The sequence below is a fragment of the Choloepus didactylus genome, chromosome 6 (genome assembly GCF_015220235.1).
Source record: "Choloepus didactylus isolate mChoDid1 chromosome 6, mChoDid1.pri, whole genome shotgun sequence".
Lineage (NCBI taxonomy): Eukaryota > Metazoa > Chordata > Mammalia > Pilosa > Megalonychidae > Choloepus > Choloepus didactylus.
The window spans coordinates 101,835,313-101,862,098 of record NC_051312.1 but is presented as its reverse complement, the minus strand read 5'-3'; the positions used below and the strand labels follow the sequence as shown (position 1 = coordinate 101,862,098).

Genomic DNA, 26,786 nt, shown 5'->3' with positions numbered 1-26,786 from the left:
CTGGACAGAGATTTTTAAAATTCCAACTGTATCAACTTTTTTCCTACCTTAATTGAATTGTGGTCAGAGAAGTTCTTTTGCATTATATAAAAAAATTCACGTTTTAATAAAATATTTAATAGCCTTCTCCCATACCGTTTTCAGACCCTCCCTGGTAAATTGCACTTCAAAGTGTGAACATTAACTATAAGGCTTTTTGTTTGTTTGTTTTTGGTCTGGAGACATTAAACACGTGCTTTTATACAATGTTGATTTTATGTGAACTTTCAACTGTGTGATTTTTCAAAATGGAGGTTTTCACACCAGCACAAGATGAGATTTATGTAAAGATGTTAAATAATCACCATAAGCCTTGATAAGAATAAAAAAAAAAAAATCAGTTGTTACACAAACCGGATGTGTACTGGTATAAATATGGGAATGGTAAACATAATGGAGCAGGCAAATAACCACACAGGCCCTACTTGCAATGTCTGAAACGACTGAATAAACCACATAAGGTCTAGAGTGTTGTTTATAATTCCTGAAATTTTAATTATGTATGTATATGATACAGAAAACACACAAGTATTGTTCTGGGTATTTTGCCGTCTAATCTCTCTAAATTTCTTATGTATTGGTTAAATTCATGGCATGAGAATACATGTGAAGAATACTTACACCTATTGTATGATTTCAGGAAAGGTCTACTGATACATATGATAAACATATTTTAAATGGCTAACAGCAAGAATCTTTCGCCAAGTGTCCAAATAGGTTGGTAGCAACCAAACCCAGACATAGAGGCTGCAATAATGTCAAGCTTGTGGCTTTTCCATATTCCCATGGAAGCTTCATTAGATTTATCATTGACTAAGCCTATGTGTTGGCGAATATATATGACAAATTATGTCCTATCTCAAGTTTCACTTCCAAGGCAATAGCATCAGACAGTCAAGTTTTAATGAATGCAACAGTTGTTTCTATGACCACTGGAGTCTTTGAAGCGCAGCCGCATTTTAGAACGGTATTTCTCCAAATATAAAAGTTGCTTGCTGTTAAAAGCTCCGCACCGCTTTTGTCGTATAAATTCTACTGCATCTTCATTTTTCATTCCACCTTCAATTAATGCTAAGGCAACAAGCACTGGAGTTCTCCCCAAACCTGCAACACAGTGAACGGCAATACAACAACCAGGTTCTTCACGAAATTTAACGTTTACAAGACTTAACCAATCATCAACAATCTGTTTGGACGGTGGTGAACCATCATCAAATGGCCAGTCCAGAACCTGGATGCCTTCTTTTTCCACAAGAGCAGTATCATATGTCGCTTCACATACTCTTACTATCGTGGTAACCCTGTACTTCTTAAGCTCCTCTATAAATTTGCTTAAGGTAGCATTGGTTGGATTGTGTGCAATAAGAAATCTCATATTCCTATATGCGACTTCCACAGGAGCTGGTCGGTTCATCGGAGCCATGTTAATTTTGTTGAAAAACTCAATAGGATTATGAAATAATTTAAAATTCTCAATGTAGAAATGATATAAAGAAACTTTTCTACTCCTATACACCACCTGTGCTTTGATTATGAAGTTTGGGAGTAATGGGAAATGAACCTTCTAACAACAAGCAGCAGCAATTCTTCTATCCAGTAACTGCTGAGTCAGTAGAAAGGACGTGCCCTGATGTTTACCCCATCCAGGTCAGAACTCTTGTAAAATGCTCTGATGATTTCAATTCAACACTTCTGCCTCCAGGTTAACCGCTCTTATGGAGGCTTCGTGGTAGAATAGTAATTAATTTCTACAGTTCACTTGTCTTCATAAAGGTCGTGCTGTGCCTGACAGTAATCTCCACAGCCCTTCAAAAACGCCATAAATGTATGACCAAGATCACCACAGAAAGGACGAAGTTTACTCATTAAAGACTGTGGCCTAATCATACAACCCGTCCCGCAGCGGCAACACAGGTGGCAGCGGCGTCGGCGGCTGAAGGGCAGGAGGTAGCAGTGGTCCTCGCCAGGCGGCGGTGGCAGCGGTGGCAGCGGCGGCGAGGGAACCAGAATCTCCCTTGCGGCAAACAACTCGGAGGAAAGCGCCTCGAGGGAGCCAATGCGCTCGCGCAGAGGCTTCCTTGCGTCACAAGGCATCTCTTTTATACCTGGCGCAACGTGTGCACTCCGTCACCAATAGCAGCGGGAGGAGAACAAAGAGCCAATGAGAGAGGGGCGGAGGCCCCGCAGGCGTCACCGCCCCTCACAGACGTAACACCACCACCCCCCCACACACACACACACACGTCACAGATTAACGAAGGTAGCAGCCTCAGCGCCTGAGAATTCCCGCCTCCCGCTACGAAGGAAAGAGGCTGAGAAGGTACACCTGGTGGAGGAAGCCTGGAAGAGGCTCTAGAGGGACAGGGGATGGGCTAAACCGGGGAGAGAGAAAGGAAGGGAGCGGGAAAATGTTCCCATCCATTTATTCCGAGTGGTATGCCTTTCTCCATCTGCCTCTGTGTCCTCATGTTTTGGTTAAGTCCTTTAAGAACAAGTTGTGCTAGACTTTTTTTTTTCCCCAATCTAACAAACTTTCTTTTAACTGAAGAACTTAGTTCATTTGCATTTATTGCTAATTTGAATTTAGTTTTGTCCTGTTATTTCATACTATTTGACCCATATTTCTGTATTACTTTTTTATCCTTTCTTGATTTTTTTTTAATCAGATCCCCAACCCCCAACCCCTACCTTCATCCATATTTTCTCTACTGTTTTGGAAGTTGTAATTGTGCCTAACACTTCTTAACACTTATAGTTTTAGGCACTGTTTAAGTGTCTTTATATAAACTTATAAAATACAACCCTGTGAATTATATATTAGTATTATTCCCGTTGACCTGATGGAAGCACCGAGGCACAAAAAGGTTAAGTAATTTGCCCAAGGTCACTCATCTAGTAAATGGCAGGGCTAAAATTTGAATACAGCCATTAGGTTTCTGGAGTCTACCTCTGTAATATATGTGGTCTATTATATACCCTTATTTCTGTTCCTTTTGTTATTAACTAAAAGTCAAGTATTATTCAAAATCTTTACCCACCTCTTGGAAAAGCAGGGAACTCAGCATGCTTTGCTGATTAATGTTAACTATTAACTATTTATATGAATTACTATGAACTCTTTTTTAGCCTCACAAATTAGACATTATTAAAATCAATGTTTGTTTCAATTTGCCAAATGTTATAAATTTCTTTGCTCACTTTCCTTCTTAAATCTCCACTCTTCTAAGATTATTTCCCTTTATCCTGGTGCATCTTTTGGAGTTCCTTTAGTTCCTAGGGGACTATGATCAACTTTGATAAACATTTTATATATGCATAAAACTATGCATTCTGTCACTGTTGAATGCATTTCCCCCATTATTGGTAAACTTTTTGTCTTACTTGAATAAGTATTTAGAATTTCTTTCTAAAATTGTTTTATTTTGTCTTCATTCTTAATAGTTATACTGGGTACACAATTCTACATTGACATTTTCTTTTCTCTCAGCCCTTTTAAAATATTATTCCTTATCTTCGGGTCTCCTACCTGATAACTTTTAGAGTTTTCTAAATGCTTTTTTCCCTGACCTCTACGTGGTCTTTAACAATAAGGTCCTATTCCTTCTTTCCTCTTCCTTTCTTCCTTAAACTTCCTTCCTTCTTCACTCTTCTTTTTTCCTCCTTCTTTCCTTCCTTCCTTTCTTCTTTAATAATTCAGTCCACTAGATGGGGCCGAGTAAGGTAGTTGTCTGTGCAAGAAATAGAGGGTGAGAGGCAGCAATACAAGATATCACAATCTGAGGGGGCTGAGGACATCCAAGCAAGCTGCCAAAGCCTAGCATAGTGGAGAGAGCATGAGGGGACAGTTGTGGTGATCAAAGATTACAGAAAATTTGTCCAATAATACATTGAGGATAATGGGAGTCAGGTTTCCTACAGTCAGAGACAGTAGTTACAAATGTGGAAAGGGAGAAACAGAATAAACCAGATTTGGGGTTAGAATTGGTGATTTCAGTATGCTTATTATTTTCCATATAGAGATATAGGTGTAAATGTGTGTGAGACAGAGAGAGAGAGAGAGAGATCCTTAGCTCTATTTACAAAGAGCAGAGTGGCTGAAGCAATGACACTTCAATAGCAATGAACATATCTAATACCCAGATCATGCTATCTTGATACCATTTTTCATTAAAAGGAACCAAGGCTCCTTGGAGAAACGGCTGATTCCAGGGCCAGGACAGGGAAAGTACAAAAGCCACCTGGAACATCCTTTCATGCCAGAAAGTAAGGAAGTAGTCAAAGAATGATGAAATAATGTCAAAAGGGCAGAGACCACAGACCAGAGAAAGATAAGGAGATATGACACTAAATGTAATGTGGTATCCTAGATGGGATCTTGGACTAGAAAAAGGACACTAGGGAAAAACTAGTGCAATCTGAATAAAAGTGTGGAGTTTAGTGAATAGTTAAATACCAATGTTGGTTCCTTACTTGAGACATATGCATCATACTAATGTAAGATGTTAACAGTAGGGGAAAGTGAGTGAGCAATTAAAGGACTGTAGTAACAGTGAGTGTCAAATAAAAAAAATCAACAAAAAACAAAACATGACTACTTATAAGCAGTAGGTTCTCATGGCACCCTGACTGGCCCCTCTCCAGCCCCTCTGTTTGACACAGAGCTGGCCGACACTCCCAGTGTGGATCCTTGGTCTGGTCCTAGTACCAGAGTGAGCAGAGTAACCCTCGTGCACATACTGGGAACATGTATGTCTGGCCCAGTCTCTCTGGTAGAAGCCTGATGGACTCACCATCCCATAACTATTCCTACAGAATGTTGTAGAAGAGCAGTCAAGTCGTGACTGCCTGGGGCAAGGAATTGCTGGCTGTAAGACATACAGTGCACTATTCAGGACTGTGAGGAACTGTTTCCTAGGGAGGAGGGAACATTCTGAACTGTGTAAACAGGGCAATTGCTAGGGCAGACATGGATGTCCAAGACAAGACACATGCACAGAAGACCAGGGAGGCTCCTACACTTTGGCCTGGAGCTAGTCTCTAAACTCATTGTATGGACAAGCTCTGAAAGAGAGCACTCACAACAGGTCAATCTGCAAAATCTGGGAAAGGTGTTTACTCTTTTTCCTTCTGTGTCTGTGTGTGTGCGTGTGTGTGTGTGTTGGCTCCTGGAATTCAAGGACAGCTCTGTCATAATACTAGCTGAATACAAGCTGAGAAACAGATGGATCTGACTAAATTCTAGCAATAACACATTAAAACATCAAAATGTCCAGGTTCCAACAAAATACTAAAAAACATACAAAGAAATAGGAAGCAATGGCCCAAGCAAAGGAGAAGACTAAAGCATTAGAAACCATCAAGGAGCAGGACAAAAACTGGGGCATACTAGAAAAAGACTTTAAAAAAAAAAATGGTTCTAAATATTCTCAACAAACTAAAGGAAAACATGGCCAAACTAAAATAAATGAGGAAAACAATAGATGAACACAAACAGAATATCAATATAGAGATGGAAATTATAAAAAGGAACCAAACAGAGCTGAAGACCATAGTAACACAATTAAAAATTCCCTAGCAGGGTTCAACAGCAGATTGGAGTTGAAAGAAGAAAGAATCAGTGAACTTGAAGATAAGACAATTGAAATCATCCAGTCCGAGGAGTAGAAAGTACCAATATATGCATTGCAGGAGTCCCAGAAGTAGAAGGGAGAAAAGGGCATATAGAATATTCAGAAATAATGACTGAAAACTTCCCAAATTTAACAATATGCATGAATATACACATCCAAGTCACTCAGCAAACTCCAAAAAGGTAAACCTAAATAGACCCACTCTGCAGCATATTATAATCAAACTATCTAATGCCAAAGATGAAGAGAATTCTGAATGCCACAAGAGAGAAGCAATGTGTCACATACAAGGGCACCTCAATAAGATTAAGTGCAAATTTCTCATTGGCAACCATTAAGGCAAAAAGGCAATGGGGTGACATATTTAAAGTGATGAAAGAAAAAAATGCCAAACAAGATTCCAAATACAACAAAACTGTCTTTCAAAAATGAGGAACAGATTAAGACATTTCCAGATGAACAAAAGTGAGTGACTTCAACAATAGACCAGTCCTACAAGAGATGTTAAAGAGATTTCTTCAGGTTGAAAGGAAAGGACAATAGATAATAGATTGAAGATGCCTGAAGAAATAAAGATCTCTGGTGAGGGTAGTAACATGGGTAAATATAAATGCCAGCACTATTGTATTTCTGGTTTGTAACCCCACTGTTTACTTCCTACAAGATCTAAAAGACAAATGCACAAAATGGAATGATAAATCAGGGGTTTTGGACTCATAATATATAAATAGGTAATTTGTGACAAACTACATAAAGCTGGGGGCAGAAAGATAAAGGAACATAGTTTGTGTATACTGTTGAAGCTAAATTTATATCAAAGTAAATGAGATTGTTATAGCTTTAGGATGTTAAATTTAAGAGACATGGAAACCACAAAGAAAATACTGGAGAATATGCAAGCTCACAGAGACAGATATTAGAGTGCAGGTTGCCCAGGGCAGGGGGCAAGGGAATAGGAAGTTAATGCACAATGGGTCTAGGGTTTCTCTTTGGGAAGAGGGGAAAGTTTTAGTAATGGAAAGTAATGAGGGTGCCACAATGTTGTGAATGTAATTAGTCTCACTGAATGATATGCTTGAGAGTGGTTGAGATGGAAAGTTTATGTTGTATATATGTTCTCACAATTTTTTTTAAAAGAGCATCTAAGGAGACAATGACAATTAAGTGCAATACATGATCCTGGAGGTATGTAACAAGGGAGGAGAAAATGCTCAAAAGGACATTATTGGGACATAAGAAAAAATTGGAATATAGATTAAGTTTTACATCAATGTTAAATTTCTTGAACTTGATAACTGCACTTAAAGAGCATGTTCAAGGAGCATGATGTATACAACCCACACTAAGGTGTTCAGAAATGGATTGATAGACAAAAATAGAAGGATAGATAGAATAATATGGCAAAATGTTAAAATTGGTAGATCTGGGTATGGGGGGCAGGGATATGTTGGAGTTGTATGTATGGAGTTTGTATTATTTTTGTAACTCTCCTGTAAATTTGAAAGTATTTCAGAAGAAAAAGTTTTGAAAAAATTAATACTCTAAAGGTTGTAATTTCAGCATATGGCAAACTGGTGACAAAAAATTTTGCATATTAGGAGGATTGTGTCCTCTCTCAAATTGTATCTTGTGTTATGTATGATAGAATTTGAAATATAGTCATAGCAACAACCATCAAAAAAAGTACTATCAGAGTATAGTGTAAGGAGGAATTAGATTAACATTGTGTTTACCAAACTGAAAATTACCTATTTATATTAGTAGATTGTGAAATCAAATTTGTTCAATCTTATCAGAATTTTTAATGAAATAAAATGAAATAGAAAATATAATGAATTACAAATGGATGAGGTTAAGAATAGCTTTGCAAAATTTGTTTTAATGTATGTGTGGGCATGGATTCTGTGTAATAAACAATGTAAATATATAAAATTTCTTTTACTAAGTCTTACTCAAAAAATGTTAGAAAAATTCCAGATTGTTTGCTTTCTAGTAACCCTTCCAATTCATACCTCACCATTCTTATAAAGAGTGAAACAGAGGAAGACAAAAGGAAAATAGGTTACTAGAACTGAAAGAGGGTTTTCCAAATCAAATCAATCCTTCACTTTCATTATTTTTAATATCTTTTTATAGGTTGAATTTTGTGCCCCCAAAAGACTGTTCAAGTCTTAACCCCTGGTCCCATGAATGTGTCCTTATTTGGAATTAGGGTCTTTGAAGATGTTATTAGTTAAGATGAGGCAAAACTGGATTTGGGTGGGCCCTGATCCGATATAACTGTTGTCCTTGTAAGACGGGGAGAATTGGACACAAACCAAGTACAGAATGCCACGTGATGTCTGGGGCAGAGAATGCAGCGGCTGGTGCGGAAGCCACTGCCAGAAGCCAGGAGAGAGGCAAAGAACAGATTCTTCTCTACTGACTTCAGAGGCAGCATGTTCCTGCTGACACCTTGGTTTTGGACTTCTGGCCTCCAGAACTGTGAGACAATAAAATTCTCTTATTTTAAGCCATCCAGTTTGTAGCATTTTATTGCCCTAAGACATAGCCTAAGGTTGTGATAATGATGAAGGAAAGCCATCTAGAACAGGGGTTAAGAACAATAGATGTGGTCCGGGGATCTAGGAACCCTCTAATTGTATGTAAAATGTTATATCTGGGGGCAAGATGGTGGAGTGGTGAGCTGTAGGCTTTAGTTACTCCTCCAGGGCAGTAGGTAGAAAGCCAGGAACTGCATGGACCGGACACCGCAGAGCAATTTGACTTTGGGCATACTTCATACAACACTCATGAATGCATGCTGAGATCAGCAAAATCTGTAAGTTTTCGCAGCCAGGGGACCCGTGCCCCTCCCTCCAGGCTCAGTCCCATGGGAGGAGGGGCTGTCAGTGCTGGGAATGAGGAGGGAGAACTGCAGTTGCAGCTCATATCAGAAACTCATTCAACTGATCCAAACTCCAAACATAGACAGACTGAGACCAGACACCGGAGAATCCGGGAGCAGTCAGCCCGGCGGAGGGGAGATAGGGATAGCAAAAACAGCAAGGAAAACCCCAAAATAAAAGCAGAGACTTTTTGGAGTTCTGGTGAACGTAGAACAGGGAAGGGCAGGACTCAGGCAGAATCAGGGTCATATGCAAATCCAGAAAGCGAGTTTCTTTGGCTGATGAGCAGGTTTCTCTGCTCCCTTGATTGTTCCTTAATGGCCCTAATTTCCTTGTCTCTTAGCATTTCAATAGCTGATTAGATCTGCAAGGAGGGCCCTTCCTTTTTTTTAATATTTTTTATTTTTTTAAAATCTTTTTCTCTTTTTCTAAAACAATTACTCTAAGAAGCCCATTACAGAAAGCCTCAAAGACTTGCAATTTGGGCCCAGACAAGAGCAGAGCTAAGAGAGCTCTGAGACACAAGGCAATAAGTCCAGTGGCTGAGAAAATTCACTAAACACCACAACTTCACAAGAAAAGGGGGCATCCCCTTACAGCCATCTTCCCAGTGGACAGGGAAGGCTCCTGCCCAGCACCAGCTCCACAGCCCAGAGCTGCCCCAAACAACCCAGTGTGACTGGAAGTGTTTCCAACAACACATGCACACACCACAAAATCAGGCGTGGACATTAGCCTTTCCCGCACCCTCAGCTAATTGTCCCAGAGTTGGGAAGGTGGAGCTGTGTGAAAATGGGGAAATTAATACACCCCATTCAGCCATCCTTTCAGCAGACTGGGAATGCCCCTACACAGCCCTGCAGCCCAGAACTGCCCTGGGAGAATGGCACTCACTTGTGACATAGCACAGTCATTGCTCAACAGAGGACCTAGGAGTACACGGCTTGGAAGTGCACTCACAAGTCCCAGGGACCATACACCAATACCAAGGACTTGTGGGTCAGCGGCAGAGACAAATTGTGGCAAGACTGAACTAAAGGATTAGACTATTGCAACAGCTTTAAATCTCCAGGAACACCAGGGAGATTTCATTAATAAAGCCACCCCCCCCCAACCAGACACACACCCCATATACAGGGCGGGCAACACCAACTACATACGCAAGCTTGTGCACTAATTGGACCCTACAAGACTCACACCCCCACTCACCACAAACACAAAGTTGGGGAGAACTGGCTTGAGGGGAATAGGTGGCTCGCGGACACCACCTGCTGGTTAGTTAAAGTGTACTCCACGAAGCTGTAGATCTGACAAACTAGAGATAAGGCTTTTAATCAGTCTACAAATCCTAAAAGAACCCTATCAAGTTAAGCAAATGCCAAGAGGCCAAAAACAACAGAAAATTTTAAAGCATATGATAAAAGCAGATGATATGGATAATCCAGGACCAAGCACCCAAATCAAAAGGTCAGAGGAGACACAGTACTTGGAGCAATTAATCACAGAACTAAAGATGAACAACAAGAGCATAGCACAGGATATAAAGACATGAAGAAGACCCTAGAAGAGCATAAAGAAGAAACTGCAAGAGTAAATTAAAAAAATAGATGATCTTATGGAAATAAACTGTTTACCAAATTAAAAAGATTCTGGATACTCAAAGTACAAGACTAGAGGAAGCTGAACAGTGAACCAGTGACCTGGAGGATGACAGAATGGAAAATGAAAGAACAAAAGAAAGAATGGGGAAAAAATTTGAGAAAATCAAAATGGATCTCAGGGATTTGATAGATAATATAAAACATCCAAATATAAGACTCATTGGTGTTCCAGAAGGGGAAGAGAAGGGTAAAGGTCTAGGAAGAGTATTCAAAGAAATTGTTGAGGAAAACTTCCCCAATCTTCTAAACAACATAAATACACAGATCATAAATGCCTAGCAAACTCCAAATAGAATAAATCCAAATAAACCCACTCCAAGACATATTCTGATCAGACTGTCAAATACTGAAGAAAAGGAGCAAGTTCTGAAAGCAGCAAGAGAATAGCAATTCTCCACATACAAAGGAAACAGCATAAGACTAAGTAGTGACTACTCAGCGGCCACTATGGAGGCGAGAAGGCAGTGGCATGACATATTTAAATTCTGAGAGAGAAAAATTGCCAACCAAGAATTCTTTATCCAGCAAAGCTCTCCTTCAAATTTGAGGGAGAGCTTAAATTTTTCACAAACAAATGCTGAAGAATTTGCTAACAAGAGACCTGCCCTACTTGAGATACTAAAGGGATACCTACTGACAGAGAAACAAAGAAAGGAGAGAGAGGTATTGAGAAATGTTCTGTATTAAAGAGATTCAGTATGGATACAGTAAAGGACATTAACAGAGAGAGGGAAAAAATGTATGTGACAAACATAAACCAAAGGATAAGATGGCTGCTTCAAGAAATGCCTACAAAGTAATAATGTTGAATGTAAATGGATTAAACTCCCCAATTAAAAGATATAGATTGGCAGAACGGACCCAAAAAAATGAACCATCAATACATTGCATACAAGAGACTCATCTTAGACACAAGGACACAAAGAAATTGAAAGTGAAAGGATGGAAAAAAATATTTCATGCAAGCTACAGCCAAAAGAAAGCAGGAGTAGCAATATTAATCTCAGATAAAATAGACTTTAAATGCAAAGATGTTAGGAGAGACAAAGAAAGCCACTACATACTAATAAAAGGGGCGATTCAACAAGAAGAAATAACAGTCATAAATATTTATGCACCCAATCAAGGTGTCACAAAATACATGAAACAAACACTGGCAAAACTAAAGGAAGCAATTGATATTTCCACAATAATTGTGGGAGACTTCAACACATCACTCTCTCCTATAGATAGATCAACCAGACAGAAGACCAATAAGGAAATTGAAAACCTAAACAATCTGATAAATGAATTGGATTTAACATATATAGAACATCACATCCCAAATCACCAGGATACACATTCTTCTCTAGTGTTCACAGAACTTTCTCCAGAATAGATCATATGCTGGGACATAAAACAAGCCTCAATAAATTTTAAAAAAATTGAAATTATTCAAAGCACATTCTCTGACCACAATGGAATACAATTAGAAGTCAATAACCATCAGAGACTTAGAAAATTCACAAATACCTGGAGGTTAAACAACACACTCCTAAACAATCAGTGGGTTAAAGAAGAAATAGCAAGAGAAATTGCTAAATATATATAGATGAATGAAAATGAAAACACAACATACCAAAGCCTATGAGATTCAGCAAAAGCGGTACTGAGGGGGAAATTCATAGCACTAAACGCATATATTAAAAAGGAAGAAAGAGCCAAAATCAAAGAACTAATGGATCAACTGAAGAAGCTAGAAAATGAACAGCAAACCAATCCTAAACCAAGTAGAAGAAAAGAAATAACAAGGATTAAAGCAGAAATAAATGACATAGAGAACAAAAAACAATAGAGAGGATAAATAACACCAAAAGTTGGTTCTTTGAGAAGATCAACAAGATAGACGAGCCCCTAGCTAGACTGACAAAATAAAAAAGACAGAAGACCCAAATAAACAAAACAATGAATAACAAAGGTGACATTACTATGGATCCTGAAGAAATTAAAAAAAATCATGAGGATACTATGAACAACTGTATGCCAACAAACTGGATAATGTAGAGAAAATGGACAATTTCCTGGAAACATATGAACAACCTAGACCAGAGAAGAAACAGAAGACCTCAACCAACCAATCACAAGCAAAGAGATCCAATCAGTCATCAAAAACCTTCCCACAAATAAATGCCCAGGGCCAGATGGCTTCACAGGGGAATTCTACCAAGCTTTCCAAAAAGAACTGACACCAATCTTACTTGAACTCTTTCAAAACATCAAAGAAAATGGAACTCTACCGAACTCATTTTATGAAGCTAACATCAATCTAATACCAAAACCAGGTAAAGATGCTACAAAAAAGGAAAACTACAGGCCTATTTCCCTAATGAATATAGATGCAAAAATTCTCAACAAAATACTTGCAAATCAAATCCAAAGACACATTAAAAAAATCATACACCATGACCAAGTGGGATTCATTCCAGGCATGCAAGGATGGTTCAACATAAGAAAATCAATCAATGTATTACAACACATTAAAAATTCAAAAGAGAAAAATCAAATGATCATCTCAATAGATGCTGAAAAAGCATTTGACAAAATCCAACATCCCTTTTTAACAAAAACACTTCAAAAGGTAGGAATTGTAGGAAACTTCCTCAATATGATAAATTAACATATATGAAAAACCCACAGCCAGCATAGTAATCAATGGTGAGAGACTGAAAGCATTCCCTCTAAAATCAGGAACAAGACAAGAATGCCCGCTGTCACCACTGTTATTCAACATTGTGCTGGAAGTGCTAGCCAGGGCAATCCGGCAAGACAAAGAAATAAAAGGCATCCAAATTGGAAAGGAAGAAGTAAAACTGTCATTGTTTGCAGATGATATGATCTTATATCTGGAAAACCCCGAGAAATCAACGATACAGCTACTAGAGCTAATAAACAAATTTAGCAAAGTAGTGGGATACAAGATTAATGCAATAAGTCAGTAATGTTTCTGTATGCTAGAAATGAACAAATTGAAGAGACACTCAAGAAAAAGATACCATTTTCAATAGCAACTAAAAAAATCAAGTACCTAGGAATAAACTTAACCAAAAATGTAAAAGACCTATACAAAGAAAACTACATAACTCTACTAAAAGAAATAGAAGGGGACCTTAAAAGATGGAAAAATATTCCATGTTCATGGATAGGAAGGCTAAATGTCATTAAGATGTCAATTCTACCCAAACTCATCCACAGATTCAATGCAATCCCAATCAAAATTCCAACAACCTACTATGCAGACTTGGAAAAGCTAGTAATTAAATTTACTTGGAAAGGGAAGATGCTTCAAATTGCTATAGACACTCTAAAAAAGAAAAACAAAGTGGGAGGACTTACACTTCCTGACTTTGAAGCTTATTATAAAGCCACAGTTGTCAAAACAGCATGGTACTGGCACAAAGATAGACATATTGATCAATGGAATCAAATTGAGAATTCGGATATAGACCCCCAGATCTACAGCCAACTGATCTTTGATAAGACCCCCAAAGCCACTGAACTGGCTTTTCAGTAAATGGGGCTGGGAGAGTTAGATATCCATAGCCAAAAGAATGAGAGGACCCCTACCTCACACCCTACACAAAAATTAACTCAAAGTGGATCAAAGATCTTAATATAAAAAACAGTACCATAAAACTCCTAGAAGATAATGTAGGGAAAACTCTTCAAGATCTTGTATTAGGCGGCCACTTCCTAGAGTTTACACCCAAAGCACAAGCAACAAAAGAAAAAATAGATAAATGGGAACTCCTCAAGCTTAGAAGTTTCTGTACCTCAAAGGAATTTCTCAAAAAGGTAAAGAGGCAGCCAACTCAATGGGAAAAAATTTTTGGAAACCATGTATTTGACAAAAGACTGATATCTTGCATATATAAAGAAATCCTACAACTCAATGACAATAGTACAGACAGCCCAATTATAAAAATGGGCAAAAGATATGAAAAGATAGTTCTCTGAAGAGGAAATACAAATGGCCAAGAAACACATGAGAAAATGTTCAGCTTCACTAGCTATTAGAGAGATGCAAATTAAGACCACAATGAGATACCATCTCACACCAATTAGAATGGCTGCCATTAAACAAACAGGAAACTACAAATGCTGGAGAGGATGTGGAGAAACTGGAACTCTTATTCATTGTTGGTGGGACTGTATAATGGTTCAGCCACTCTGGAAGTCAGTCTGGCAGTTCCTTAGAAAACTAAACATAGAGTTTCCCTTCGATCCAGTGATTGCACTTCTTGGTATATACCCAGAAGAGCTGAAAGCAGTGACATGAACACATATCTGCATGCCAATGTTCATAGCAGCATTATTCACAATTGCCAAACGATGGAAACAACCCAAATGTCCTTCAACAGATGAGTGGATAAATAAAATGTGGTATATACACAGGATGGAATACTACGCGGCAGTAAGAAGGAACGATGTCATGAAACATATGACAACATGGATGAACAATGAAGACAATGCTGAGCAAAATAATCCAGGCACAAAAAGAGAAATATTATATGCTACCACTAATATGAACATTGAAAAATATAAAACAAATGGTTTATAATGTAGAATGTAGGGGAACGAGTGATAGAGAGCAATTAAGGAAGAGGGAATGATAACCCAATAAGAACATATAAGCTATCATGGGTAAATTTAACGTTCTTGGAACGCCCAGGAATGACTATGGTCTGTTAAATTTTGATGGGTGTGGTAGGAACAAATTCACAGAAATGTTGCTATATTAGGTTATTTTCTTGAGGTAGAGTAGGAACATGTTGAAAGTAAAGTAGTTATTTTAGGTTAGTTGTCTTTTTCTTACTCCCTTGTTACAGTTTGTTTGAAATGTTTTTTTAAAAATTTTTTTGATATAGTTGATTTTAAAAAAAGAATTAAAAAAAAATAAACAATGAAAAAAATATGCAGAGCCCCCTTGAGGAGCTGGTGGAGAATGCAGGGGTATTGGGCTTCCCCACCTCGATGGTTGGCAGACAAGGCCTTAACATCTGTTGCCATGACCCCCTTGTCACTCTTCACCTGGCTATTTCCTATTTATTGTTTAGGCCTTATCTCCTCCAAAAGCCTTCTCCTGCTGTGCCATGCTAAGCTGACTACACACCCAGTGCCTAAGACTATTAGGTATTTACCTTGTGATAATGAGACCTCCTATTCACATCCCACCTCTCCACTAGATAGTAAAAGCTCCAGTGAAGGCAGGCAGAGATTGATGTAGTCTTACTCTTCCGATCACCAAAAATTAGCATAATGCCTGGCACAGAATAAGAGTGCCAGGATTATTACCAATAATAGTAAATTGTAAGTTCAGTTCCTTCAGGAAAAAACTTTTATGAAGTTAAATCTTTTCACCTGAACATATCAAAATTGCCTGAATTCTTTTTTGTTTCACAAGAAAGTCTCTGCTTCTTAAAAATATTAATACAACACTATTAAAGGAATTTATTATCTATTAAGGACAGGGAAATACTCCAAGGGTGCAGTTGGTGTGGTCCTCAGGTAGGTTAGGTGGTCCTGAGGAAGGGATATTGTTTAAATATTGGTCAGTGATGATTGGACATGTGTGAAGTGATCTAAGGAAATGGAATAGAGGTAGCAAGGTAGGAAGATTGGGGAGAGTTCCAGACAATTTAAATCATCAGCAGGCATACTTGTTGCCACAGGAAAAGGCATCATTAGCACAAAATTTGCCCAGTATCAATTTGAGTGGCTATTTTCCCCTTACCTATTCAGGGCTCAACACATTCCTACTTTTTATTTTGATAGGGAAGAAAAAAACTTTAAATACTCACAAATGTCTCCTCCTCATATGCTTTTCTCCCTTAGGAGGGATGTAGCTGGCAAAAAGCAAATAGTCTAAGAGACTTTCTGCCTAGCTTTTGTGTTTCAAAAGTCTAAGCTTTACTTTGTTAATTTTTTACTCTAGGCGGTAGGATAGACAGGCAAAGGAAAGATAAAAATATGAAGATGAATGAAGAAAGTTTCTGGTTGAGAACATACTACCTTACCTAAAAGTAAGTCCTTTAACCAGACTTTGGCAGCACGTGCAGCTTAAAAATGGATGAAACTGAAGCAATGAGAGGAGAAGGTGGCAACTGCCAAGCCAGCCAGACTGTTCTCAGAATGTGTGCACTTACTCCTACCATACACACATCATCAGGATGTAGAAATGGCTGGACAAGGGAATGGTTGAAGGAAGTCACCAAGGGAATGAAATCTCCTGGGACCCCAACAACTCCCAGGGGAGTTGACAACAGGAATGCTCAGGAAGCATTGTTCTCATCACCCGAGGCAAATGAACGAACCTGCCTCTGTGACGGCCACACATACAGCCCCCTCTGGAAAAGTCTAGGGTTCAGGGAGAGGTGGCAGAATTTACCATTATGAATTGTCATGCACAGACACACAGAAAATATTTATTAAGACACCATTCATTATAGACGAGAGAAAGGTGACTTTTATTACACAAGGTCACAGAGGGAGTGGTAGAGCTGGGCCAGCAGCACCCCAGCCTGGGACCCCAAGAGCCAGACGAAACTGGGTTCCATTCCCAGCCCCTAAGGGCAGAGGAGTTCTCACCTTCAGTACCGGACACCTTCACTGCCCTGAGACAAGTGTGGGGAATAAACTGGAGCCAGCAAAAGACAGGAAGGGAACACTGCCTATATGAATTTAATAGATGGTAAAAAAGCAGTCTTCTGGAAGCACCAAAAACGCACAGTATTTTTTACCTCTGAGGTACAAATGTGCGGTTTCACAATCACATCAAACATCAAAAGACAACTTTCCCTAACAAGCCCAGGTCCAAACTTTGAGATTTACACAAGCAACCGGGAGCCATACATATACTTGTTCAGTGGCCACAGGTTACTCTCGCCCACATTGGAGGTGCGCCTCTGGCATTGCTTGCAGCGCCGATACTTCTCATACTGGTCCAGGAGGAAGAGCTTGTCTGAAGCCCTGAGGAGAGGAGAGGAAAGGCAGTCACTGGCAGGTGCCATGAGTTCTTGCTGGGGCCCAGTTCTGAAGCCATGCAGTAGGAGAGCTACAAAAGACCTGCTGGTGGAGGCGGGGCAAGATGGCAGACTGGTGAGCTGTAAGTTTTACTTACTCCTCCAGGAAAGTAGGTAAAAAGCCAGGAACTGCGTGGACTGGACACCACAGAGCAATCTGTCTTTGGGCATACTTCATACAACACTCATGAAAACGTGGAACTGCTGAGATCAGCGAAATCTGTAAGTTTTTGCGGCCAGGGGACCCGTGCCCCTCCCTGCCAGGCTCAGTCCCGTGGGAGGAGGGGCTGTCAGCTCCGGGAAGGAGAAGGGAGAACTGCAGTGGCTGCTCTTATCGGAAACTCATTCTACTGATTCAAACTCCAACCATAGATAGACTGAGACCAGACACCAGAGACTCTGAGAGCAGCCAGCCCAGCAGAGAGGAGACAGGCATAGAAGAAAAACAACACGAAAAACTCCAAAATAAAAGCAGAGGATTTTTGGAGTTCTGGTGAACACAGAAAGGGGAAGGGCGGAGCTCAGGCCTTGAGGCGCATATGCAAATCCCGAAGAAAAGCTGATCTCTCTGCCCTGTGGACCTTTCCTTAATGGCCCTGGTTGCTTTGTCTATTAGCATTTCAATAACCCATTAGATCTCTGAGGAGGGCCGTTTTTTTTTTGTTTGTTTGTTTTTTTGTTGTTTTTGTTTTTTTTTTTAAATCCTTTTTTCTTTTTCTAAAACAATTACTCTAAGAAGCCCAATACACAAAGCTTCAAAGAATTGCAATTTGGGCACGTCAAGTCAAGAGCAGAACTAAGAGAGCTCTGAGACAAAAGGCAATAATCCAGTGGCTGAGAAAATTCACGAAACACCACAACTTCCCAAGAAAAGGGGGGTGTCCGCTCACAGCCACCATCCTGGTGGACAGGAAACACACCTGCCCATCGCCAGCCCCATAGCCCAGAGCTGCCCCAGACAACCCAGTGTGACGGAAGTGCTTCAAATAACAGGCACACACCACAAAACTGGGCGTGGACATTAGCCTTCCCTGCAACCTCAGCTGAATGTCCCAGAGCTGGGAAGGTGGAGCAGTGTGAATTAACAAAGCCCCATTCAGCCATCATTTGAGCAGACTGGGAGCCTCCCTACACAGCCCAGCAGCCAAGAACTGCCCTGGGAGGACGGCACTCACCTGTGACATAGCACAGTCATCCCTCAACAGAGGACCCGGGGTGCACAGCCTGGAAGAGGGGCCCACTTGCAAGTCTCAGGAGTCATACGCCAATACCAAAGACTTGTGGGTCAGTGGCAGAGACAAACTGTGGCAGGACTGAACTGAAGGATTAGACTATTGCAGCAGCTTTAAAACTCTAAGATCGTCAGGGAGATTTGATTGTTAGGGCCACCCCCCCTCCCCAACTGCCCAGAAACACGCCCCACATACAGGGCAGGCAACACCAACTACACACGCAAGCTTGGTACACCAATTGGGCCCCACAAGACTCACTCCCCCACTCACCAAAAAGGCTAAGCAGGGGAGAACTGGCTTGTGGAGAACAGGTGGCTCGTGGACGCCACCTGCTGGTTAGTTAGAGAAAGTGTACTCCACGAAGCTGTACATCTGATAAATTAGAGATAAGGACTTCAATAGGTCTACAAACCCTAAAAGAACCCTATCAAGTTCAGCAAATGCCACGAGGCCAAAAACAACAGAAAATTATAAAGCATATGAAAAAACCAGACGATATGGGTAACCCAAGCCCAAGCACCCAAATCAAAAGACCAGAAGAGACACAGCACCTAGAGCTGCTACTCAAAGAACTAAAGATGAACAATGAGACCATAGTACGGGATATGAAGGAAATCAAGAAGACCCTAGAAGAGCATAAAGAAGACATTGCAAGACTAAATAAAAAAATGGATGATCTTATGGAAATTAAAGAAACTGCTGACCAAATTAAAAAGATTCTGGACACTCATAGTACAAGACTAGAGGAAGTTGAACAACGAATCAGTGACCTGGAAGATGACAGAATGGAAAATGAAAGCATAAAAGAAAGAATGGGGAAAAAAAATTGAAAAAATCGAAATGGACCTCAGGGATATGATAGATAATATGAAACGTCCGAATATAAGACTCATTGGTGTCCCAGAAGGGGAAGAAAAGGGTAAAGGTCTAGGAAGAGTATTCAAAGAAATTGTTGGGGAAAACTTCCCAAATCTTCTAAACAACATAAATACACAAATCATAAATGCTCAGCGAACTCCAAATAGAATAAATCCAAAAAAACCCACTCCGAGACATATACTGATCACACTGTCAAACACAGAAGAGAAGGAGCAAGTTCTGAAAGCAGCAAGAGAAAAGCAATTCACCACATACAAAGGAAACAGCATAAGACTAAGTAGTGACTACTCAGCAGCCACCATGGAGGCAAGAAGGCAGTGGCACGATATATTTAAAATTCTGAGTGAGAGGAATTTCCAGCCAAGAATACTTTATCCAGCAAAGCTCTCCTTCAAATTTGAGGGAGAGCTTAAATTTTTCACAGACAAAGAAATGCTGAGAGAATTTGCTAACAAGAGACCTGCCCTACTGGAGATACGAAAGGGAGCCCTACAGACAGAGAAACAAAGACAGGACAGAGAGACTTGGAGAAAGGTTCAGTACTAAAGAGATTCGGTATGGGTACAATAAAGGATATTAATAGAGAGAGGGAAAACTATGGCAAACATAAACCAAAGGATAAGATGGCCGATTCAAGAAATGCCTTCACGGTTTTAACGTTGAATGTAAATGGATTAAACTCCCCAATTAAAAGATATAGATTCGCAGAATGGATCAAAAAAAATGACCCATCAATATGTTGCATACAAGAGACTCATCTTAGACACAGGGACACAAAGAAACTGAAAGTGAAAGGATGGAAAAAAATATTTCATGCAAGCTACAGCCAAAAGAAAGCAGGTGTAGCAATATTAATCTCAGATAAAATAGACTTCAAATGCAGGGATGTTTTGAGAGACAAAGAAGGCCACTACATACTAATAAAAGGGGCAATTCAGCAAGAAGAAATAACAATCGTAAATGTCTATGCACCCAATCAAGGTGCCACAAAATACATGAGAGAAACACTGGCAAAACTAAAGGAAGCAATTGATGTTTCCACAATAATTGTGGGAGACTTCAACACATCACTCTCTCCTATAGATAGATCAACCAGACAGAAGACCAATAAGGAAATTGAAAACCTAAACAATCTGATAAATGAATTAGATTTAACAGACATCTACAGGACATTACATCCCAAATCACCAGGATACACATACTTTTCTAGTGCTCACGGAACTTTCTCCAGAATAGATCATATGCTGGGACATAAAACAAGCCTCAATAAATTTAAAAAGATTGAAATTATTCAAAGCACATTCTCTGACCACAATGGAATACAATTAGAAGTCAATAACCATCAGAGACTTAGAAAATTCACAAATACCTGGAGGTTAAACAACACACTCCTAAACAATCAGTGGGTTAAAGAAGAAATAGCAAGAGAAATTGCTAAATATATAGAGACGAATGAAAATGAGAACACAACATACCAAAACCTATGGGATGCAGCAAAAGCAGTGCTAAGGGGGAAATTTATAGCACTAAACGCATATATTAAAAAGGAAGAAAGAGCCAAAATCAAAGAACTAATGGATCAACTGAAGAAGCTAGAAAATGAACAGCAAACCAATCCTAAACTAAGTAGAAGAAAAGAAATAACAAGGATTAAAGCAGAAATAAATGACATAGAGAACAAAAAAACAATAGAGAGGATAAATATCACCAAAAGTTGGTTCTTTGAGAAGATCAACAAGATTGACAAGCCCCTAGCTAGACTGACAAAATCAAAAAGAGAGAAGACCCATATAAACAAAATAATGAATGAAAAAGGTGACATAACTGCAGATCCTGAAGAAATTAAAAAAATTATAAGAGGATATTATGAACAACTGTATGGCAACAAACTGGATAATGTAGAAGAAATGGACAATTTCCTGGAAACATATGAACAACATAGACTGACCAGAGAAGAAATAGAAGACCTCAACCAACCCATCACAAGCAAAGAGATCCAATCAGTCATCAAAAATCTTCCCACAAATAAATGCCCAGGGCCAGATGGCTTCACAGGGGAATTCTACCAAGCTTTCCAGAAAGAACTGACACCAATCTTACTCAAACTCTTTCAAAACATTGAAAAAAATGGAACACTACCTAACTCATTTTATGAAGCTAACATCAATCTAATACCAAAACCAGGCAAAGATGCTACAAAAAAGGAAAACTACCGGCCAATTTCCCTAATGAATATAGATGCAAAAATCCTCAACAAAATACTTGCAAATCGAATCCAAAGACACATTAAAAAAATCATACACCATGACCAAGTGGGGTTCATTCCAGGCATGCAAGGATGGTTCAACATAAGAAAAACAATCAATGTATTACAACATATTAAAAACTCGAAAGGGAAAAATCAATTGATCATCTCAATAGATGCTGAAAAAGCATCTGACAAAATCCAACATCCCTTTTTGATAAAAACACTTCAAAAGGTAGGAATTGAAGGAAACTTCCTCAACATGATAAAGAGAATATATGAAAAACCCACAGCCAGCATAGTACTCAATGGTGAGAGACTGAAAGCCTTCCCTCTAAGATCAGGAACAAGACAAGGATGCCCGCTGTCACCACTGTTATTCAACATTGTGCTGGAAGTGCTAGCCAGGGCAATCCGGCAAGACAAAGAAATAAAAGGCATCCAAATTGGAAAAGAAGAAGTAAAACTGTCATTGTTTGCAGATGATATGATCTTATATCTAGAAAACCCTGAGAAATCAACGATACACCTACTAGAGCTAATAAACACATTTAGCAAAGTAGCGGGATACAAGGTTAATGCACATAAGTCAGTAATGTTTCTATATGCTAGAAATGAACAAACTGAAGTGACACTCAAGAAAAAGATACCATTTTCAATAGCAACTAAAAAAATCAAGTACCTAGGAATAAACTTAACCAAAGATGTAAAAGACCTATACAAAGAAACTACATAACTCTACTAAAAGAAATAGAAGGGGACCTTAAAAGATGGAAAAATATTCCATGTTCATGGATAGGAAGGCTAAATGTCATTAAGATGTCAATTCTACCCAAACTCATCTACAGATTCAATGCAATCCCAATCAAAATTCCAACAACCTACTTTGCAGACTTGGAAAAGCTAGTTATCAAATTTATTTGGAAAGGGAAGATGCCTCGAATTGCTAAAGACACTCTAAAAAAGAAAAACGAAGTGGGAGGACTTACACTCCCTGACTTTGAAGCTTATTATAAAGCCACAGTTGCCAAAACAGCATGGTACTGGCACAAAGATAGACATATAGATCAATGGAATCGAATTGAGAATTCAGAGATAGACCCTCAGATCTATGGCCGACTGATCTTTGATAAGGCCCCCAAAGTCACCGAACTGAGCCATAATGGTCTTTTCAACAAATGGGGCTGGGAGAGTTGGATATCCATATCCAAAAGAATGAAAGAGGACCCCTACCTCACCCCCTACACAAAAATTAACTCAAAATGGACCAAAGATCTCAATATAAAAGAAAGTACCATAAAACTCCTAGAAGATAATGTAGGAAAACATCTTCAAGACCTTGTATTAGGAGGCCACTTCCTAGACTTTACACCCAAAGCACAAGCAACAAAAGAGAAAATAGATAAATGGGAACTCCTCAAGCTTAGAAGTTTCTGCACCTCAAAGGAATTTCTCTAAAAGGTAAAGAGGCAGCCAACTCAATGGGAAAAAATTTTTGGAAACCATGTATCTGACAAAAGACTGATATCTTGCATATACAAAGAAATCCTACAACTCAATGACAATAGTACAGACAGCCCAATTATAAAATGGGCAAAAGATATGAAAAGACAGTTCTCTGAAGAGGAAATACAAATGGCCAAGAAACACATGAAAAATTGTTCAGCTTCACTAGCTATTAGAGAGATGCAAATTAAGACCACAATGAGATACCATCTAACACCGGTTAGAATGGCTGCCATTAAACAAACAGGAAACTACAAATGCTGGAGGGGATGTGGAGAAATTGGAACTCTTATTCATTGTTGGTGGGCCTGTATAATGGTTCAGCCACTCTGGAAGTCAGTCTGGCAGTTCCTTAGAAAACTAGATATAGAGCTACCATTCGATCCAGCGATTGCACTTCTCGGTATATACCCGGAAGATCGGAAAGCAGTGACACGAACAGATATCTGCACGCCAATGTTCATAGCAGCATTATTCACAATTGCCAAGAGATGGAAACAACCCAAATGTCCTTCAACAGATGAGTGGATAAATAAAATGTGGTATATACACACGATGGAATACTACGCGGCAGTAAGAAGGAACGCTCTGGTGAAACATATGACAACATGGATGAACCTTGAAGACATAATGCTGAGCGAAATAAGCCAGGCACAAAAAGAGAAGTATTATATGCTACCACTAATGTGAACTTTGAAAAATGTAAAACAAATGGTTTATAATGTAGAATGTAGGGGAACTAGCAGTAGAGAGCAATTAAGGAAGGGGGAACAATAATCCAAGAAGAACAGATAAGCTATTTAACATTCTGGGGATGCCCAGAAATGACTATGGTCTGTTAATTTCTGATGGATGTAGTAGGAACAAGTTCACTGAAATGTTGCTATATTATGTAACTTTCTTGGGGTAAAGTAGGAACATGTTGGAAGTTAAGCAGTTATCTTAGGTTAGTTGTCTTTTTCTTACTCCCTTGTTATGGTCTCTTTGAAATGCTCTTTTATTGTATGTTTGTTTTCTTTTTAACTTTTTTTTTCATACAGTTTATTTAAAAAAGAAGGGAAAGTTAAAAAAAAAAAAAAAAAAAAAAAAGACAAACAAGGGAAAAAAAAAAAAAGATGTAGTGCCCCCTTGAGGAGCCTGTGGAGAATGCAGGGGTATTCGCCTACCCCACCTCCATGGTTGCTAACATGACCACAGACATAGGGGACTGGTGGTTTGATGGGTTGAGCCCTCTACCATAAGTTTTACCCTTGGGAAGACGGTTGCTGCAAAGGAGAGGCTAGGCCTCCCTATATTTGTGCCTAAGAGTCTCCTCCTGAATGCCTCTTTGTTGCTCAGATGTGGCCCTCTCTCTCTGGCTAAGCCAACTTGAAAGGTGAAATCACTGCCCTCCCCCCTACGTGGGACCAGACACCCAGGGGAGTGAATCTCCCTGGCAACGTGGAATATGACTCCCGGAGAGGAATGTAGACCCGGCATCGTGGGATGGAGAACATCTTCTTGACCAAAAGGGGGATGTGAAATGAAATGAAATAAGCTTCAGTGGCAGAGAGATTCCAAAACGAGCCGAGAGATCACTCTGGTGGGCACTCTTACGCACACTTTAGACAACCTTTTTTAGGTTCTAAAGAATTGGGGTAGCTGGTGGTGGATACCTGAAACTATTAAACTACAACCCAGAACCCATGAATCTCGAAGACAGTTGTATAAAAATGTAGCTTATGAGGGATGACAATGGGATTGGGAATGCCATAAGGACCAAACTCCACTTTGTCTAGTTTATGGATGGATGTGTAGAAAAGTAGGGGAAGGAAACAAACAGACAAAGGTACCCAGTGTTCTTTTTTACTTCAATTGCTCTTTTCCACTCTAATTATTATTCTTGTTATTTTTGTGTGTGTGCTAATGAAGGTGTCAGGGATTGATTTAGGTGATGAATGTACAACTATGTAATGGTACTGTAAACAATCGAAAGTACAATTTGTTTTGTATGACTGCGTGGTATGTGAATATATCTCAATAAAATGATGATTAAAAAAAAAAAAAAAAAAAAAAAAAAGACCTGCTCCCTGGCCGCAAGGAGCTTACAACCCACCTGTGGTCTCCTACCTGCAGGCTTTCTGCTCCACATTGCTATTTGCAGCTCACCTCATCCTGGCATTCCCTACTTCCAAACCTCCACTGTCTCCCCGTTCCCTGCGAAATAAAGGGCCTGGATGCAGTACCTTCTCAACAGTCTGACCCCAGCTTCCTCCCCAGCCACACCCCTGAAACCCACAGAGAACACACGATTTGACCAGAGTCACAAAGCCAAGGTCTCCAAAGCCTCTGTGCTTGCTGCCTTGCCATGCGAGTGCACCTCTAACATTCTGGCTCCCAAGACACAGTGATTGAGAGGGAGATCAGACATTAAGCTGCTGGTTAAGTTAACACTCCTGTAGAGAGTTAGGAGTAAACTTGCAATGGAAAGTAAGAGCAGGCCAGGAGCCTCTGCAGAGTTAAGGGCAGGGGAGGGAGTGGAGCCAGACAAGAGGAGGAAAAAGCTCTGGGCAGAGATGACAGGACAACAGGGGCTGCTTTTCCAACTTGACAGTTTTGCTAGATTATGTAGGACAGTTCCCCGGTGTATTTCCCCCTCTGCCCCCACCCCCATCCCTCCCTCCCAGTTCCCTGGTGTACTCCCCTACCCCATCCAAATTTCCATATGGGTAGAACTCTGTAAATCAAGGGTAGTCTTAAAAGGAAAATGAATAAAAAATCTTGAAAGTGGGCAGGGGAAGCCCGACCTGGCCTGCCTCAGTAGTGGGAAAGAGTATCATATACTAATTGCATATGCATAAGTCTCGTTCTTCTTTTCTCTTTTTTGTTTTGTTTGAACACCAAACAATTCCTTCATTGAGTTCCTGCCCAGCAACTTGTCTGATCCTCCTTGTCCCTGGAGCAGCTTTGTTAACCTGCCATAAGTTCATTTCCTATACTTCCTCTATCCCTTATCATCATGTTGCCACCATTCTTCCCAAATCCAACTAAAATCTCCTCAGCATTAATCTCACTGTCTTTTACTTGCTTTCGCTAAACATTAAAAAAAAAAATGGCTTGGATCTCCAAAATCCCTCTTTCCCTGCTTCTTCTCTAGGCCAAACAACCCCACTTCTCCTTTGGAACCTGTTTTCCACATCTTCTCTCATCTTTCATTGTCACAAAATTGATTTCCACCCTTTAGAAAGACAAGAGAGAAATGCCTTAAAAGAAAATCTAAAAGGAAAAAGAGAGTTACAGACCAAGTTCCATTATGACAAATTTTATCCATGATAGAAATTAATTAATTAGCAATTTTAAATATTATTTTGGTATATTCAGGTTTTAATAACATTTACTATAAAGATGACCTTTGTCATCAAATTTTTTACAGTGTGAAATTATACCTTACATTTTCATAGTATTTTAATTATTTTTCAAAGTGTAATACTTTCTCCTGTCTTTATTTGATCCCTAAAATCCTTATGTTAGCTAGGTCAGGCAAGTACTTATTATCCCCATCTTACAAAAAAGAAAAGAAGAACAAGAAAATTAGCTGCCTAGCCAAAGTTAGTGTTAATTATCAGAGCTAGTATTAGAACCCAGATTCCCTGACTAGATTGTAAATAC

At 39.5% G+C, this 26,786-nt stretch overlaps 2 protein-coding genes across 3 annotated transcripts in view; both read right to left on the bottom strand.

The window, feature by feature from the left end:
- Nucleotides 1-561: 561 nt before the first annotated feature.
- Nucleotides 562-1,534, bottom strand: LOC119536308 (protein tyrosine phosphatase type IVA 1-like). The gene has a single exon (XM_037839067.1). It carries the CDS (start codon nucleotides 1,460-1,462, stop codon nucleotides 941-943), a length of 522 nt encoding a protein of 173 aa, XP_037694995.1. The 5' UTR covers nucleotides 1,463-1,534; the 3' UTR covers nucleotides 562-940.
- A 15,174-nt stretch (nucleotides 1,535-16,708) lies between these two features.
- CCDC81 (coiled-coil domain containing 81) overlaps nucleotides 16,709-26,786 on the bottom strand; it is a 59,243-nt gene continuing 49,165 nt past the window's right edge. Inside the window, exons 12-13 of one of the 2 annotated variants that reach the window (XM_037840989.1) lie at nucleotides 25,248-25,334; nucleotides 17,162-17,223 (exon numbers count right to left, since the gene is read on the bottom strand). In XM_037840989.1, coding sequence (XP_037696917.1) covers nucleotides 25,283-25,334 — 52 coding nt within the window. In that variant the 3' untranslated portion in view covers nucleotides 17,162-17,223; nucleotides 25,248-25,282. Of the gene's footprint in view, nucleotides 17,224-25,247; nucleotides 25,335-26,786 lie in introns of both variants that reach the window. The other variant, XM_037840988.1, reaches the window with a different exon arrangement.